This window comes from Spea bombifrons, chromosome 4 (assembly GCF_027358695.1).
Source record: "Spea bombifrons isolate aSpeBom1 chromosome 4, aSpeBom1.2.pri, whole genome shotgun sequence".
Lineage (NCBI taxonomy): Eukaryota > Metazoa > Chordata > Amphibia > Anura > Pelobatidae > Spea > Spea bombifrons.
In genome coordinates, this window is record NC_071090.1 from 13,887,979 (window position 1) to 13,908,164 (window position 20,186).

Consider the following 20,186-nt stretch of genomic DNA (forward strand, 5'->3'; position numbering starts at 1 on the left):
CCAAAAGTACACACTTTATTGATATTCGGCATGCTTTATAAAGCCAAATTCACTGTGGAAGTAAATAACAGATAATGCAATGGCGGCAGATTACACAAACAACAACAACAGCGTTAGATGAATCTCATCAGAACAGTGGTAAACAAATTAAGGAAATAACACAATTAAACATAGACTAAACAGTGGACTTTTCTTAAGATATACAAATGGAGACAAGAAGGAGACAATACAAAATACTGGTACTTAACTCACGTAGGCCCATGTAAAGTTTCAGTGCCAATCAGTTTTCTTACAATGTACATGTATGTTAATGTAAAATGTTGATACTATGTTAAATGGTCAATTTTGTTTAACCCCTTAAGGACAGAGGATGTACAAAATACCGGTACATCATAAAAAAATGTTCTTGCATGACGTATGATGTATTCTGTAGGTCATGAACATTTTGCAATGGCGGGGATAAATCCACATAGTTGAATAGGAAATTGTCAAATAACGGCCTGATCTCCCCTCTGACAGCTGCAGCCAAAACTTTTGGCCCCAATGACAGTGCTCTAACTGGGCACCATTCCATTCCAAGGGTATTTAAATTTCTTAACAGAAGTTTGGTCATCACTGACATCAATTAGAGCATCCCATGTGACATGTGACCAAATACCAGAGCGTTCCTAGGTAAGGGCGATATTGCTGAAGGTAAAATGGTGTTTTTGGCTGCAGTTTATTTTCTGGACAAGAAACACAAAGCAGCATTGCATGTGTCAAAACTGCCAAAGAACCAACCAAACAAAAAACAATTTCACCGCAAAATTTGGTAAAGATTAGTGATGAAACAATTTATACATTTGTAAAACTGTGAACAAATCAAAAGATTGTAAATTGTAAATTTTTAGCAAAGACAAATATATACTGATATATTTGGTTATAAAGACAAGATTAGTTATAGTTTCTTAATTCAGAGGCACAAGTGGAAATTGCTTCTTTGCCTTCTTCTGGATCAATAGCAAGGATGAACTTAGTTGATTTTTTCCAACCTAAATTACTATATTATGATAACTTAACAGTTACTGTTATTTTTTGTTTTAGAAGCTGGTAAACATAACTATAACCTCCTGGAAAATATACTGGATAATTTGGGAAATGAAGTCAACGGCACAAGAAGAAGAAATCGTAGGCATGCAAGTGATGATGATTACAATATTGAAGTTCTTCTTGGAGTAGATGATTCTGTTGTACGATTCCATGGAAAAGAATATGTACAAAAATATCTTTTGACACTTTTAAACATTGTGAGTTATCCACTTCCATTCGAGTTGGCAATGAATAGAAACAACTGCAAGCATTTAATGATGGAATATAACATATTAACTTATAATTACATTTTAAAAAAAACTATTTGAGGCACAGGCCATGCCTCTCCTTCACCCCATTCAGTTCCTGGTGGGATAAGGGGATTTATAATGAATCTCTGCCACCTTCTGTCCTTTGTATTGTGTTCAGCTTGGGTTAAAAAAGATTAAAAAAATCTTTATAGAGGTCAAGATGTAATCCCATGCCTCTCTTCTAATTTCAGCCCTGCTCGGTAAAATGGCGGTAGTAGTATAGTAATAGTAGTAATAGCCCTACGCACCCTCTGTAACACAGGTGGGATGACGTGTCAAAATTCCAATTTTAAAAATGCACACTTCCCAAATGTGGCCTTTTAGCAACCCAACAAACCCATGCATGGGTTGCATCACTGTACTCAAGAGATGTTGCTGAACACATATTGGGGTGTTGTTTGCCAGTGACACACACCAGGAGCTGTAAATTCATACCTAAACTAGGAAAAAACACACAAACAATACTACTCCTTGGCAAAAGCTGGCAGTAAAATGTGTGCATGGGAAGAGTTAAAATACCAGCATTTGAAATACCTTGGGGTGTCTAGTTTTCAGACATATATGGTTTGATCAAGGTAAATTGAAAGGGCTGGCTTCAAAGATGTCCCAAATAGGACATAGGAGCAGTATGACCATATTTGAAAAAAAGTTTTGAAATTACACTATGCTACTTATTTCCCTATAACATACAAAAAAGGAAAAAAAGAAAAACATTGGCTATTTCTACACTCAGGAGAAATATTAGAATCTATTTAGCAAGCTCCTTAGCTTTTGTAGATCAGTAAAACATGTTTTCAAGAAAAAGTCCTTTGTTTCTCAATTTTTCACTATATTTACATTTATACTTTTTATGGTACATTATATGATAGACTCAAAATAATGGTATCTGAAGCAAGCCCTTCTTGTTCTGAAAAAAAATGTATGGGTACAGTAAATAAGAAAGAAGAAAATTAGAGCTGAACACAAGTCCGTAGAAATGTTAAAGCATCCATTGTTACTTGCAACATGGTTGCACAGTCCTCCAATTTAACCAAATATACTTGCAGCCTTGAAAATCTAGTTCAGACTTACTTACTTAACTTGCATATTGCCTGCAAATACCAACACATGGCTTTCAGTTCCCACTGCAAGATCATTAATAAATATATTGAATAATGGTTTCCATTGGATAATTCTCCATTAACTGTCTGAATTCTGTCTATTACCCCTACCTATGTGAAGTTCACAGGTTTGTAATTACCTAGCTTAGATTTTGATCCCTGTTTGAATAGTTGTACCACTTCTGGTTTAGCACTGCCAGACAATGAGACTCCCTGAAAATCAAAAGCAAGTTCTATAAGTACCCAGGGATGTATATTATCTGACACTGTAGCTTTAATTTGCAAACATGCAGGTATCAGCTCTTCATTCTTATACACAGGCAAAATATTGATTACAAACTTCTGTATTCTCCAGATCTTCACTAACCAACTTACCTGTTTCAGATTTCAATGGGCCAACTATTTCCTTTCTTAGTTTTTTGTCATTAGTAGACAGTAATTAAACAATCTTGTGTCACCATGTTACAGTGCTCCCCTACTTGAATAAAAAGTTATATGATGTTAAGTATAACCTAGACTGGTGTACTTTCTAGTTGGTGTCTCCAGTTATTCCGACTGTAGTCATTTAGCAGGGTCAACATGTTTTATCCTTTGCTGAACTAGTTCTTTTAGTATTCCAGTTAATCCCCATGATTAAAATGTGACCCAGATGTGCAGCCTTTTCAAATTGTGATAAAAGCTAATGTTCTCCATCAATAAAAATATTTTGGGGTTTGCGGCATATACTTACAATTAATCTGCTGCGCCTCTTCTCACCTGTGCAAATTTTGCCTATAAGTACCAGTACCAGCATATACTGTTTCTTTGATACTAGGCCTTAACGTAGATCTATAATAAAAACATACCTCTTACACTTTACCAAAATGTGTAGTCATTTAATAATATGTTAACAAATGGTCCTAACTCCAGGTCACCTAGTACCCTGAAATATTTTTAATGACTCATCACTTGCTATTGACTTTTTCAACAATCTGTCTGCCTGGTCCACAAAATGCTGAATCCGAGCACCCAGGAGACAGCAACCTTTTCAACATCTACATTCTGTATTGTTAAATCCCCTATCACCACAACCTGTCTGGCCTTCCCAGGCTTTTGGTCACTCTCTGTACTAGAGAGGCTACTTACCTGACTGTTAGGTGAATCCGCCTGCATCAAAAATGGCAGATCTGAACTGATCTCCCTAACATCTTCACACAAACTGTCGAACATGTCGAGTTGAGTAAGCCCAGAACAAGGCCCCCTAAACCTGTTACCCCCTACTTGCCCTCTTCCATCCTACCCAGCTTTGCGACCTAGATACTTCCTCTACCCCATCTCTACCCTGACTGCACCATGCCTGAGTAGGCTTGTTTCAATGCAGTGTCCCTTAGTGTTGGCAACTGCCCCCTTAGATCCAGTAGATTATATTCCAAGTAGGCAATTTGCTCACACTTTTCCCAGCAATATGACCCTTGGGCATATGCTCCAGGAATGCATACAAGATATGCACGGAAGCATTCCCCAACTTGCTACTGTACCACCGATGTTGTAAGACAAAACTTAGAACACACAAGATATATTTTCCCCCTCTTCCTTTCTTTCAACTCCCTGGCAATTAATACTTTACTTGCCAGTTTTCATTTAGAATTTTTAACTCCCACAATCTCACCAATAAGTGATCAGATACTTTATATAACTTATAGAAGAGTATATTCTCAATTGGAAATAAAATATTTTCATGTTTTGTTTTTAACAGGTTAATGAAATCTACCACGATGAGTCACTGGGTGCGCATATTAATGTTGTGCTTGTAAGGATTATAATGCTAAGTCATGCTAAGGTATGTTTACTGCTAAAAGTGCACTAGAATGTAATACATAGCTCCATTAATGTTAATATGTATTTTATATTTTACAAATTCGATGATCGTTTGTCAAGGAGCGTATTAATCAGACAGGCGCCAAAGAGACCAGAAATAACCCTGAAGGAGCTGTAAACTCCACAGCAGAGATTGGAGTTTTTGTCCAAACACGTTTGTTGTTATCCAAAAGCCATGTGTTAGCCTCCCCAAACATATGACAAAAAGGGGAAAAGATACTCTAGTCAGATAAGACTAAAATTAAGCTTTTTGGCCCTCAAGGAAAAGGGTTTCGGCTTAAGAGAGGTGTCCCCCATAAGAGGAGGGGCAAACATTTTCACTAAGAGAAAGGTGGCTCTACAAAGTAGAGGGCTGAATAGTTATGCACACTCAAGTTTTTGTTTTGTTGTCTTATTTCTTGTTTGTTTCACAATTAAAAATATTTTGCATCTTTAACCCCTTCAGTCCCCTATGGATGTACCGTTACATCCATAAAACGTATCTTAAGAAACCCTTATGGTCGTACCGGTACGTACTGACATTCTTGCAGCGGGAGGGACAACTGTTACCGTTTTAGGCTGCTGACGTCACCTGGAAGGTCATCGGAGGACAGAATATCCCTTGCAGGGTCTGTCTAGACCCTGCTGGGATATCCGATCGCTCCGATGAGGCACTCCCCTGGAGACCGTTCCAGGGGAGGCGGTCTTTCTGCTCGCCCCCTCCGCTATAGAATCGCTGCTGTTTTTTTTAGGGGCTTCATGGTGAATCACATTGCTGGTAAAATGCTGTGTAGTTCAGTCCCTGGATGTTGAGGATTATAACCTTAAAGTCTCTGTCTTGTATTTTTAAATAAAATAATTGCATAGAATCTGGGCTCCACGCTGTTTACGACAAAAAATACAGAAAGCAACTTTGTCCCCAGGTGAGAAATCTTCATCTTTTCCGTGGCTCTTTTTCCCTCATGTGCATGGGCATCATGTGCCTCTTTTTCCCTCATGTATCATATTAATTCTGAAAATTGTAATGTTCACTGGGTGATCTCTATAGGTCAATAGTAATGTGCAAATACAGTGCTTGTTCATTCTTATGATGCACATATGTATTCTATAAAGTGCATTGTTTAATTCAAGTATGTTTCTATTCTTAAAAAAACAAACGTGAAATACTGATTTTTTTTCCCGTAAGGTTCATTTTTTTACCCTTATGGATTTTTTAAATTAAATTAGTTTCTTTAATTTATAAGAGATATGGTTAGGGTTATTTAGCAGGCCATTTTAGTGTTGGGGTTATTTAGTTGGATATTAGAGTTAAGGTTACTGAGTAGGGAACCTTAGTGTTAGGATTACTGAATAAGGAACTGGAGGAATTGTGTGGGTGAGCTGGGAGTTGTTAAATGAAGTTGCATTAGTGGGAAGTGGGAACGTTTATTAATTAATTCAAATTTGTTAATATGATTGTTCGGTGGGCATTGAATAACATTAATAACATTGAATGTAAGTTTAGTTTACCTACTCAAGTGGGGAGTTCACATTTTTTCTTGGATGGATAGGTAGGTAATTAGACTTTGTCTTGTTTTTTGGGTGGTTGCTAAAAAGCCCCACATAGATAAAAATAAAAACATATTTTCCGTTATATGACAGAATGACATCCTTGATAATATTCACCACTTATTATATATTTTCAAATCAAATTTGCTTTGTATACCCCACAAACAAACTTGTCTGGATAAGTCTCCAAAAATCCCAAGCTTGAAATAAAAATAAGTATGTTCCAATTCAGACACCGTAATGCCCCATAAGCATTATAAACCCAATGCACGTGGGGCATTGCTTAATTTACAAAATTAATATTTTTACAACCGGTTTTGGAAGATGTTGATATGAAAATGGATACAAAGAAAAAGAAAGGGTCGATCCAGCACTTGAATGAAAAAAAACTTCCAGCTTTTATTTTACTTCAATATTAAAAAACATCGTTCACACCTGAGTGCACCTACGTGCACAGGAGACCCGAAATCTGGACTCGTTTTGAACGGCACCCCGCTCTTTATTACAGATGAAAATGGATGCATAAAACATAAAATATGCCCTGGTTTGTCAATGTTTCCAAAAAATAGTTAACTTGAAGTATGGAATAGCCATACTGCCTCAAATGGAACAGGGGCCCATTAAATCCATCTGTAATAATTCCAAGTTTGACAAACAGAATTGTGCATTTTCTGCTTTAGACCCAATAACATCCCAAAACACCACATATGTATGTACTGTGTGTACTATTTTGCACTTCACTTGTGACATCTTTTTCTCGCTTTCTCATATCTTCTTTCCCCTATTTTCCTTTTGTCTTGCTTGTCTGCCAAATTTTTTCATCCTCTTTCTAACTTCTATTCTGCTTTCCCCCACATGCATACATATACACACGCACATATGTATACACATATATACACACACATACACATAGTGCTTACCTTGTTGTCTGTAGCTCCCTAACTGTGCTGCGCACCCGGAAATGACTACACTTCTCGGCACGCAGTGTCAGTGAAGGATGATGATTGCTGCACGTCACGGAACAAGATCAGACCGCTGTTTCGTGGGACAGATAAAATGTATGGACCCATCAGTCCCTGGACCAGGTTGGGCTGTGTGGTGCCCTGTTAATCCGGCACTGCTAGCTTGGAGCATCTATCCGAAGACATGCCTGACTTATGAAAAGGTACAGAAAAAATGTGTCCCCATTGGATTCATGTTTGCAGTGGGCCACATGGAAAGGTAAGTAGGGTGTCTGAAATCTCCATGTGATGTGCTTTCAGGGAACATAGTTGTTGGTTGTTTTGGGATAATTTTACCCCAAAAGCATGAACTGTGCCTTCCTGGTTCAACTGTAAAAAGTGGAACCACTTTGCACTTTCATGATTTGGGGGTTTCTGTGTACCAATGAAATACCACATGTATGTGGTATCTGTGTCAAGAGGAGTGAAAGATGAATGTTTTGTGTTTTCTTTCTTGTTCCAGGTAGCCCCAAAATCCAAAAAAAGAATCCAAAAATGTACCTGGCGTGTGAAAAGTTAGAGCAAAGCTCAAATTTGTATGTTCCCATAACATTTGCGGTTACAGCAGGTCACCTAGAAAGGTAAGAGGGGTGGATTTGATATGTTCAGAAAATATATAATGTTATGTGGTTAAATTTGAATATGGGATCGCTACAGTGCCTCAAATGAAACGTAGACCCAGTAAAGTAATCTGTCAAAATATTTACCCTGCAACGTATGAAAAACATGACTTACCCATGTGTGTGGCTTATTGCAATACACGGCAGGTGTTGAATACAATTCAATGTTCTTTGGATATGGATATGAAAAATGCTTTCTTTATTTTTTTAAAGGCGCTGGTGTGGGATCAGCTGCATGGAACATGTCAATATGCCCCTAATCGGATTCACTGCCCTGTCTAGTAGACTTGTGCTTTTGGTTTCGAACGAATTGCAAACTTACCGAATGTGGTAAATTCGGCAATTCATATGACAACAAGGCAAAAAGCTCAGAATTGTGTCCGAAATTCAGGAGCCCTTTCTCTCACACGCTCTCTCTCCAACACTCTCTAAATGTTTCCCTACCTTCTCTGATGACCACTTCCGCTGCCACCATTTAGCCTTAAGATGAACGTATACCTAAATTGTGGTGCTTTCCCTGACGTCCTCACCCTCCATCCTCCAATTGGTGAGAGGATGTCAGCTTAAGCCCCACGATTATGACAGAAGTTCATGTTAGGGCAAAATGGCTGCACTTCCATTGACGTCCACTGTAAGAGCCACCATATTGGTGGAAGTTCTCATCAGGTTAAGTCCGCGGAGATGCAGACTAAGATAGAAGAGAGAAGATAAAAGATAAAGGAGAGAAGACGAAAGAGAGAAGGTAGAAAAGGTGAGTTGAATAATAATTAGCAGGGAAACATTTAGCATGCGAGAGAGAAATAATGAACGAGAGTTAGTGAATCTGAATGGCCCCAGATTTTTATCTGAACTGAATGGGAAAATAATGAAACTTGTTGCCCATAAATTTGTCTGAATTGTTTTTGGCCCAGCATCTCTGCTGTCTATAATCGCCATAATACCAAATAAAAACAATCCAATAATAGTGGTTTTAATTCCCCAAAATACTGAATATGTTACCGACACCACTGAATGTACCCATTTTTTCTAAACCTTCTCCTATAGAGGAGATAGCTTTTACCTTTCCAGGCATATTTCTGTACTTTGCTCAAATCAAAAGCTGTTTCTAAAAAAGAAATATACTGAAATACAGCAATAGAAAAACTCTATTTTTTTAAAAAACAGATTGGCGCTAAAATAGCTCAATAACAATCATTTCTTAAAATGTCGCTAGTAAATGTCGCTTTTGTTCAGCACTTTTTTTTTATAGCCGCTGTTGGGGGCCGAACTCCCAAGGTATCACAACAGGACAAATACCAACATATTTTTTTCTCTCATTTGCACTAGGTATGAATAGTTTTTCTATGTGAAACTGTGAAAAAAATGTTTAATTCTTTTTTTTTATATAATAATAATTTATATAATAATAGTTTATATATATATATATATAATTATAATTTCAAAAGAAATCCATACTGTTGTGAACAAAATAATATATACGTTGTGGGGGTTAACTAAACATGTTAGTTGGATGTCAGTTGAATAAAGAAATTGCTAAAAATGCTTTGGTCCTTTTTTTTGGTGAAAAAAAAAAAAAGGAAAATAGCTTTAGTCCCTAAGGATTAATGGTTTGATGATTCTTGCCACTGATTGTATGCTTTATTAAAATCAGACTCTATTCCTCCTGCTTGGCAATTAGCTGGGGGATGGGGAAAGGTGCAAATGCAAATGGGAATTTTGCAGAATCCATCATGTTCCACAGCATTGTACAATGGATAAACAAGACATAACATAACGATTTGACTTACAAAAAGCACAACAAGCACAACCTCATGCATTACTCTGGTGATGTCACAATTTTTTATTGCCAAACCAAATTGAGTAGAACCACACTTTATGGCACTTCGCTAATGCAGCGCTTTTCAATTATATTCATTTGATTATTTTGAGTGTTTGCTCTGCTTTTAAGGTGTTTTTTTGGAAATCGCAATAAGCTAAAGACAAAGTTTTTTAAGGTAAGCAATACAGTGGATATGCTAGTTTCTAATAAATTCTAGTGCAAAAATGTTTTTAGGCTTTTATACACACTGGCAAGTATATAGTATACAGTATAGTAGATTGAAAAAAATACTTCAGTCCATACCAACTTCTAAAATTGAGGCAATTACAATTGTCTTGAGGCAATTACAATTGTGCCACAACAGGGAAAAAATTCCTTCTTGATTCCATAGTGGCAATCAGATTACTCCCCGGATCAACTTGCTAATACTACTCTTTTAACAGTTGTAGCCCTTTATGTTATGCTTTATGAGATAAATGTGTGGCGTAAGAGTGTGGTGTAAGAAAGAGGGATTTGGGTTTTTGGAGCAGACTTTGCAGTTGGCTACAGACTCTACAGCAGTAGGGGAGAAGGATGGCTAAACCAGATTCTGGGGGGAGGATAAAGATAGAAATAAGGGTTAGCTAGAGTAGACTGCGAAGGGGGTCTAGCTATGGGAAAAGGAGGTGAGATCAGTGGTGGGGGTTAGCATAGACAATATGGATCTACATTGTACAAAACCTGCAGTCTTTAAATATTTGTCAACTGATGGACCAAAAATGGGTAGTAACCTTAAATGTCTTTTAGCACATGCGAGAAGCTTGGCAAACAGAATGGGTGAGCTGGAAATATTGGTAAGCGATGAACAGTACAATTTAATCGGTATCACTGAAAGGACAGAGTAAATAGAAAAGGGGGATTTGTTTATATGCAAACCCCAAACTAAAGCCCAGTATTAAGGAAGCTGTGCATGATGACACTAGTAGTAATGTGGAGACAATGTGGGTGAAGATTAGCCTTGATAGTAAAAAGAGTCACACACTACTTGTATGCTACAAGCCACCAAACATAAATAATGAAGGGGAGGATCATCTGCTATTTCAAATTGAAAAAGGATGCAAGTAGAAATTAAGTTTTAATCATTGGAGAGCTTAAGTAACCAGATATGGATTTGAATAGTGGAACTAGTTCCACTAAGGGCAGCAAGTTTCTGAACCTGCTTAATGACCAATTTATGTCACAATTAGTGACAAACAGAATGGATGCCTGTCTGGATCTGGTAATAACTAACAATGATGAACATCAAAGTAAGAGAACACTTGGGGAATAGTGACCATAACATGGTTTAATTTGAGATTAACTCCAAAAAGCAAATGGGTAACTACTCTACCAAAACAGAAGGGCAAACTTTGATGGGCTAAGGTCAACTATGGAATGTATAGACTGGGATGGATTGTTCTCTGGACTAAACACAGAGGACAAATTGAATACCTTTAAGCATACATTGCAAAATTACACATCTCAATATATACCTATGGGAAACAAATACAAAAGAAGCAAATCAAAAACGATCTGGATTACCACGATAGTAAAACAGGAAATGAGAAATAAACGAACGGCATTTAAGCATTATAAAAGCGATGGATCAGTAGTATAATTTATGGCATACAAAGATGCCAACAAAGCCGGCAAAAAGGCTATTTAAATGGCTAAATTGGAAAATGAGAAACTAATTGCCAAGGAGAGTAAAACTAATCCCTAGAATGTAAATGGAACAAAAGTTAAGAGAATATTAGTATTATTATTATTAGTAGAATATTGGTTCTTTATTATCTGAAACCAGAAACTTGGTTAGAGAGGACAGAGAGAAAGCCTAAATACTTTTTTTCTTCTGTTTATACCAAAGAAGAACTAATGACGGAGCCCCTGCTGGCTAATTTTAATGAACCATTACAGCAAACATGGGATTGGCTGACGCAAGAAAAAGTGCTCAAGCAATTAAATACTGTTAAGGTAGACAAGCCCCCTGGACTGGATCTTAAGGATACTTAAGGAGCTAAGCCTAATTCTTGCCCAAACATTATTACTGATCTTTAGGGATTCTATCAGTTCAGGCATAGTTCCATTAGATTGGCGCAAGGCAGATGTTGTACCCATATTTAAAAAGGGATCAAAATCAACCGGGCAATTACAGGCCAGTAAGCTTAACATCGGTAGTGGGGAAATTATTTGAAGGGTTGCTAAAGGTATACATTCAAGAACATATCTTGATCCAGAATCCAATTAGTAGAAGTCAACATGGATTTGTGAAAGATATGTCTTGTCAAACCAACCTACTAGCATTCTAGTAAAAATATAGATCTGGGTGTGGCTGTAGATGTGATTTGTCTGGACTTTGCTAAGGCATTTGATAAGGTTATTATTATTATTATTATTATTATTATTATACTTTATTTATAAAGTACCGCTGTACAAGGTAAAAAATGTTTACAGATAGCGACAAGTACAAAATGACAAGCAATTGACATACACATACAAGAGGATTGGAGGGCCCTGTTCCCGCAGGAACTTACATTCTAGGTGGATAAGGGGTGAGAAACAGGAGGTGAGGACTGCTTGGTAGCGAATGATGTTAATGTAGGGGGAGTTTATGTCAGTGGTAGGCTTCCCTGAAGAGAAAAGTTTTTAGGGAGCATTTGAAGGAGGGTAGAGTTGGTGAGAGTCAGACAGCACGGGGAAGGGAGTTCCAGAGGGTTGGGCTGCGCGAGAGAAGTCCTGTAGGCGGGCATGGGAGGAGGTGATGAGTGAAAATGCAAGGAACAGGTCATTGTTGGATCTTAGAGGGCAGGCTGGAGTATATTTGCTGATGAGGGAGCATAGGTAGGGGGGAGCGGTGTTAGTGAGAGCTTTGTAGGATAGAGTGAGTATTTTGAATTTAATTCTGCTATAGATGGGGAGCCAGTTGAGGGACTCGCAGAGAGGTGCGGCAGATGCAGACCGTCGGGTGAGATAGATTAGCCTGCCAGATGCATTGAGCCCAGATTGAAGAGGGGATAGTCGGGAGAGAGGGAGGCCAGTTGCAATAGTCTAGACAGGAGATTACAAGGGAGTGGATTAGTTGTTTTGTGGTGCTGACAGTCAGGAAAGGACAAATTTTGGAAATGTTACGCAGTTGGAAGTAAATTGATGCGAGGGATGAAAGTCTAGGGTCACTCCGAGGCAGCGGACATGTGGTGATGGAGAGATAGTGGCACTGTCAACAGTGATAGAAAGGCCAGTGAGGGGAATTGAGTTAGAGGGAGGGATTAGTAGGAGCTCGGTCTTAGACATATTTATTTTGAGGTGGTGAGAGGCCATCCAGGAAGAGATACCAGATAGGCAGCTGCTGATCTGAGAGAGGACAGATGCAGAGAGATTGGGGGTGGAGAGATTTGTGTGTTGTCAGCATAGAGGTGGTATTTAGGTTCCACATAAAAGGTTACTCTACAAATGAACAGAAATATGCTTGGGGCAAATGTCTGTATTTGGATCGAAAATTGGCTAAAAGATGGTATGCAGACAGTTGGATGTTTCTGAGACTGTATACAGGTATTAAGTGGAGTGCCTCAGGGGTCTGTCGTGAGTCCTGTTCTTTTTAATTTATTTAATAATTATCTCACAAGCTGCATTGAGAGCCATGTCACAGTTTTTGCTGACACACAATTAGGCAGGGTAATTCAGACTAATCTTGATATTGCTTCTTTGCAGGAGGATTTAGACAGAGTTGGGGACTGGGAATACAAGAGGCAGATTAGGTTTAACATAGATAAATGCAAAGTTATGCATTATGGTAAATATAATAAAAATGCAACCTGTACTATAAATGGAATATCCTTGGGGAAAACTACCACTGGGAAGCATTTAGGAATAATGGTAGAGAACAGACTTGACAACAGCGCACAATGTCAGCAAGCAGCTCCAAGGGCCAGTACGGTCTTGGCATGCATAAAACGAGGTATTGATTCACAGGAGGAGGATTGCCTCTTTACAGGTCAATGGTAAGACCTTGCCTTGAATATGCGGTACAATTCTGGGCACCAGCCTTGACTAAGGGGATTGGAAGATACTAGTTATGAAGAGAGACAAAAAAGTTATATACACTGGAAAAACAGCATCTAAGAGGGGATATGATAACATTATATAAATATATGCAGGACCAATATAAAGAGCTATAATAAATTATAGACCAATTTCCCTGATCAACGTGGATGTGAAATTATACTCATCCATATTGGCAGAGAGAATGAAACTGGCACTCAACATAATAATCCACCCGGACCAGATTGGATTTGTTCCGGAATAGATTCTGGTAACAACATAAGACGCCTTTTAGACATATTAGATTATGCAAGAAACAACAACCTTCCTCTTCTGACTCTGTCACTTGATGCAGAAAAGGCGTTTGACAGAGTTGGTTGGAGCTTTATGAGTTTTGATCGCATTTGGAATAACGGGCTGGTCACATGATGCGATAATGGCACTATATACTGCTAGGGCGGTAGGAACGAATATATGCTCAGAGTGGTTTAATCTTCAAAATGGAACCAGGCAGGGTTGTCTTCTGTCCCCTATTCTGTACATCTTATCTTTAGAACCATTCACGATCAATATCAGACAAAACAGAGATATTAAGGATATAAATATAGGATATAAAGGATTGGGACCTAAAGGTTGCATTATATGCAGATGATGACAGACTGATAATGATGACATTATATGCAGATTGTCTCATTGACAGACCCGCAGATTTCCGTTTTGTCCGTTATACAAGAAGTCAATAGATATAGTTATGTTTCTAATTATAAACTGAATCTGAATAAGACAGTAGCTCATTTTATAAATATGGATAAAGGGTGTGTGCATACAATCCAAAGGAATTTTCAGTTAATGGAAGCCAGAGGAGAGTACTTATACCTGGGCATTAAAATCCCCAGAAAGATTAATAAAACTATGGAGATTAACTTTTTATATTTATCAAAAGAAAAAAATAAACAACTTAAGAAATGGAAACATCTTGAATTCACATGGTGGGGTTGTATTAACATTCTCAGATCATATGTTATGCCTAGGTGGATATATCTCTTATGCATGGTACCATTGTCTATCTCCCCAGCTGGCTTGAAATGCTTCAAACCAGCTTAAAAACATTTTATGGAAAGGCAGTAGGAGGATCAGCAAATATATCTTAAGCTCTAAAACTTCTAAAGGAGGGACAGGCTTCCAATTGATAAGAAAATATTATGAGGCTAGTTTACTGTTCCATATTGCCAAGACCCATTCAGAGGTATAAGAAGATGAAGCATGGTATAAAATTGAGTCTGAGGCATGTGGGGTGAATTCAATTAATTCTTCTGAGATAGTTAAGACAGAGAAAAATATGACCCTAGGAAATATTTTTTTTTTGTTTTAAATAATGATTTATTGTTTTTTTTTCAGAAGGAATCAGAGAGAATCAGGGGGAGAGTAAGGGGATGGGGGGAGGGAGGAACAGAATGGTGGAGAGAGCAGAAGAAAAGCATACATCCCCGTTGCAGCGGGGTACATTGAATCAGATAATATTTAGTACAGAATAAAGTTCAATGGATAAAATGAGCAAGACAGAACATTACAATAGCTTCGGTAGACATCACATTTCCCAGGTCTAGCGACTCCGTGGGATATACAGCATTAGAAAGCCTGTGGGGCAAGAAGAAAGAGCTTGACCTCATAGAAAGTGGAACCCAGCATGCCCATGTGTGTCAAACATAGGCCCACCACATCGCAAGGATGAGTAAGTATTATCACCAGAGCAAGGACCACATGTAACTCTGGTAGTCTGCCCTTATGTAGTGCGGGGGGGGCATCGTACAACCACCGTTATCAATGCACATGCACAGTACAGCTAAGTATTCTTGGGATTAGTGTTCGAGATGGATCGTGTAGAATGGTGCAAAAGGAACGTTTCAGGTAAGAATGGAATTGGGCAATCTGTGCAGGATCGCATGGATTTGTTCCCACAATAGAGCTATCTTCGAGCACTCCCACCACAAATGCAAAAAGGTTCCCACTGCGGCCTTGCATCTCCAGCATGTATCGGGCAGGTCTGGAAAAATGTTATGAAGAGCCTCCGGAGTCTGATACCAACACGAAAGAAGTTTATATGAAATTTCCTGAATTTTTGTGCTACGGGAGTATTTATGCGTGAGGAGAAAGATCTTTTCCCAGTCACTTTGATCACTTTGTAAGGCTTGCTCCCAGTAGCTTTGGAAACGTAATGGAGTGATATTTTGTGTTTGCAACAAAAGTTGATACAAAAGCGAAATCCCATGGGCCGGTAGTGAGGCTCTAGTACAAAGGAGTTCAAAGCTCAAGTGAGCCCTAGTCATAACATGTTTCCTTGGAACTTTAGAAAAAAAACTTGCCAATTGATGGTAATGAAATTTATCAAGAAAGGTAGGTACTTTATCCTCTAGAATCGCGTCTAGGGGCTTCAATCCAGCGTCAACTAAAAACTCTGAAATCGGGGCTTTGTCTGTCTGGATTGTCATCAAAAAAGACCCCGTACTCTGGCCTTGTGGGAAATCTGGATTATTTCTAATAGGAGTCAAAGTATGTGTCAAATGTAAAGAGTGGAGGTTGTGGAGTGTGGCTGCAACAAATGGGTGTTTGTGGGCAATAGCTCGGGAATGATGCTTTGATAACCACCCAAAGTTTATGGGCAGATCGGTGGGACCACTCCAAGACCCTCAGGAGATGACACGCCTGATAGTAGACTTGCGGATTAGGGAGACCGGCGCCACCACATAGTTTAGGCCTACACAGAATCGTGAACTTTATTCTAGGTCGCTTCCTCGCCCACAGAAACCTCAAAAACAGAGATCGCACGGAATAAAAGAAAGCTAAAGGGATCGTGATCGGGAGCGACTGAAACAAAAACATCTTAAGCGCATTGATGCATCCGAACCAGGAAAGGTACTGTGGGGCCCACTTATTTAAATCCTTATGAATCGTCATCAGAATAGGTAGTAAGTTACAGGGTAGAAGGATCCCTTGTGAGACAAACACCTAAGTACCGCAATTTCTCCCTTCACCATCTAAAGGGGAAACTGGATTGCAGGGCAGATGCAGTGCGGTCCGTGAGATTTATATTAAGGATTTAGCAAAATTCATTTTTAAATTCGCCAATTCCCCATAGACCTTAAACTCCTGAAGAATGACCGGTAACGACAGCTGAAGATTCGTGACTGTGAAGAGCATCGGCATAACCTAAAATTTTATGTGTGGTCTCACCGATGAGGAGACCCCCAATGTCCGCGTTATGTTGGATGGCTTCCATAAAAGGTTCCAAGGACAATATGAAGAGTTGTCAGTGAGGAGTCAGTGAGCACCCAGTTAACCCTGATCCTAGGGTACACAGATGAGGTCCAACCCCCTTATGATCTAAGACTGTGAACATAAATGACCAATCCAATCTGTCGAAGGCCTTTTCAGCGTCCGTTGACAAAAGGAGGTTACCCGCCCCAGACCGGACCGCGTACTGAATCAGGTTCAAGGCTCGGATCGTGCTGTCCCTAGACTCCCGAATCGGAACAAACCCCATCTGGTCAGGATGGACGAGTGAGGGGATGTAGCACTTCATTCTAGTGGCCAATATTTTAGAAAATAACTTAAGGTCAACATTGAGCAGGGAGATGGGACGCAAGGTACTGCACTGTTCCAAATCCTTTCTCTCCTTCAGGAGCAAAGAAATATTGGCCATGAGTGTGTGTGGGTGTATATCGTGACCATCTAATATGGAATTAAGGGAGAGCACCAACTGTGGACCTAACACCTCTAACATCTTTTTATAATATAACAAAGGGAACCCATCAGGACCGGGACACTTTCCTAGCTTGGATTCCTTAATTTCCTCACCTAATTCAGATAAAGTGATGGGAACTTCCATGATGTCTGCCTCAACTGCAGACAACTTTTGCCTTAGAGTTCTAGAAAGGTAGTGGTGTATGGCTGGTGTATTGGTCGGCGTGTGTTCAGAATGAAGGCACCCATTATCTCCTTGGGGTGTCTACAGTGGGGTCCCGAGTTAGGTTTAATCTTGGGGATATAGAATTGACTACGACGAGCACGTAGTACGCAAGACAAGAATTTCCCAGATTTAGCTCCGTGCTCATAATACAACGCTTTCAGTTTCATGAAAGAGCGTCTTGCTCTCACGATAAGAAGGGAAGATAATTCTAAGGAGGCTATTTCCTGATACAATTTCTCCATGGTAGCCACGTTAACTCTCTTCCTCACAGCCCCAGCCCTTATGAAATGCCTGCGAACCACACACTTGTGGGCCTCCCAGACCCTCAATGGTTAGAGGTCTGTCGAGTGATTTTCCAAAAAATAGTTAGTTAAAAGTGTTTTTGTTTCAGTTTTTGAGCACTTTGTCAGAGAAAAGCGTTTCATTAAGTCAGTGTCGAAGTCAGTGATATCGCTAATGGTGCATGATCTGACCAGGTAATCAGTCCATAATGAGCTGCCTTCAGTTTAGTGAGATGATAGTGAGATGATAGGGGATAAAAAGATAGTCGATTCTAGTATAGATCCCTTGGGGGGGCTATAGTCCCTGTCACTAGGATGCAACGCCCTCCAACAGTCCACCAGCTGGAAGTCATATAACAAGGCTTTAATTTTCCAGGGGGTGTGCAGGAGTGCCCTTCGGAAGTATCCACATTAAGATCACCGCCAAGCAACAGGACGCCCTCCTGAAAAGCTTGCAACAATTGAAGGAGCTTTTAAAGGCACCAATGCTGTTGTCTATTAGGTAGATAAATATTAGCGAAAGTATACATGAGACCAGCTCTAGTACCTTTAACAAATACAAATCTACCATTCTGGTCAGTTAAGCAGGCCTTCTCAATAAAGGACGTATGTTTATCAAAGAGTATGGCCACGCCTTTGGACTTTGTGACATTGTTGCTAAAAACCCCCATCGCATAGTCATTATTAAGCAACCGGGGCGGCTGGGAGGCCCTGAAGTGGGTTTCTTGAAGAAATACAATCGACACTTTATGATGTCTCAGATCCCTCATCAAATGTGAACGCTTTTCAGGTATATTCAAACCTTTCACATTAAAGGAAACTATATTGAGGTCTCTGGGTAGGTAGCGAGGCTGCTGCGCTGATGAGGACGCCATATTGAACTAAGTCCAAAAAAAGAAGAGGTTAGGAGGAAGGAAGGGAGAAGAAGAAAAGGGAAGAGAGGGAGGAAGAAAACACTTGGAGTGTCTATTGGGTAATTGAGGACCAAAGCAATTATAAACATGTAGGAGTGACTGATTGCCATAACGCAGTGTGGCGAGTTGAATAGGAACCACTAATATGCGAGAGTATCCAAACAAATGGGAAAGGAACATTTGGTCCTGGTAGAAGGAGCTGAAAGAACATCCCCCAGAATATGGTATATATCAACCCTGTCTATACATATATATATGTATATAACAACAAAAAAAACCTTTGTGTTATTGCTGCTGTCCTCTGGCTATTTGAGTGACACGGGATACCAGGACCATAAAGTGTTGTAAAAACGTTCTGCCTCATCTCTAGCCAGTAAGACATGAAGGTACCGTAGGCAAACATGGCCAGTAGGAAGAGGACGTGTAATGGGTAGTGTGCGATAATTATGTAGTGCATCTAGGGAACACCTGCATTAAAAGTAAACACAGATCAACTAGTTTAGGGGGAGTGCCGGTCCCGTCAAAATGTGAATTAGTCATGGCACGTGTATATGGGAGAAAGGGAAAAAAAACTTTCCCCAAATTATGTGTGTGACGTCAGGCCCACGGCCCATATAGTGTTGAAGGAATGTTCTGCCTCTTTTCCATCCAATATGACATGAGAGTTACATACATAGTTACATAGTTTATAAAGTTGAAAAAAGACCTAAGTCCATCATGTTCAACCCTTCTACCTAACCTACCTATTCCTGATCCAAAAGAAGGCAAAATCCCTAATTAAGCTACTTCGAATTCTGCCATCAGACAATCGAATTTCTCCTTGGATCAAGAAGCTCTAAAATATTAATGTTATTCTATTTATATCCCTGTATGTCATGCCTTTCTAAGAAAATCGAGGCCCCTTTTGAAGGTATCTAATGTATTGGATAACACCACGTCCCTTGGAAGTGAATTACATACCTTTATTGTCCTCACTGTAAGGAATCCCTTCCTTTGTCGTCTATGAAACCTGCGCTCTTCCAGTCTCAGAGGGGTGACCTCTTGTTCTTTGTATATTTCTGTTAATGAACAGGTCACTGAAGAGCTCTTTATATTGGCCCTGCATATATTTTTTATAATGTTATCATATCCCCTCTAAGATGCCGTTTTTCTAGTGTATATAATATTAACTTTTTTAGTCTCTCTTCATAACTAGTATCTCCCAATCATAACTAGTATCTCACAAGCACCACAGGCAATCCCGGACGAGCGAGTGGAGTATAATGAGTAATGTGTGATGTGGGAGGGCACCAAAGGCCCAGGGGAAAGAGGGAAGCAGACCATATTGTACAATAACAAATATCGAGGTGAGCATACACAGGCAATCAAAGTGTATCAAAGAGATCTGGGAGAACGTCTCCTAGAGTGCAAACGCCAAGGGAGAGAGAAAAAGGGAGAAAAATAATAATAAAAAAAAAAACCTGAGCAGATACTTGGAGAGACGTTCCCTAATGAGGGAAGTTAAACCATCAATCAATATAGACAAGTAGCTCCCACATCCAAAACAATAAAGTCAACCAGATGAACAGTCAAACAGGTATCGAGAAAGCATTTTGTGGTGTCCACATGGGACTACTCACTGCCTGGAACAGTCATTATTCTTCCCTCATAAGTCCACTGCGAGCT

General features: G+C 39.3%; 1 protein-coding gene across 2 annotated transcripts in view; it reads left to right on the forward strand.

The window, feature by feature from the left end:
- LOC128492708 (A disintegrin and metalloproteinase with thrombospondin motifs 2-like) overlaps nt 1-20,186 on the forward strand; it is a 236,005-nt gene that overhangs the window by 98,543 nt on the left and 117,276 nt on the right. For both annotated transcript variants that reach the window (XM_053465368.1, XM_053465367.1), the window contains exons 4-5: nt 1,084-1,286; nt 4,215-4,298. In XM_053465368.1, the coding sequence (XP_053321343.1) occupies nt 1,084-1,286; nt 4,215-4,298 (287 nt within the window). The remainder of the gene's footprint in view (nt 1-1,083; nt 1,287-4,214; nt 4,299-20,186) is intronic.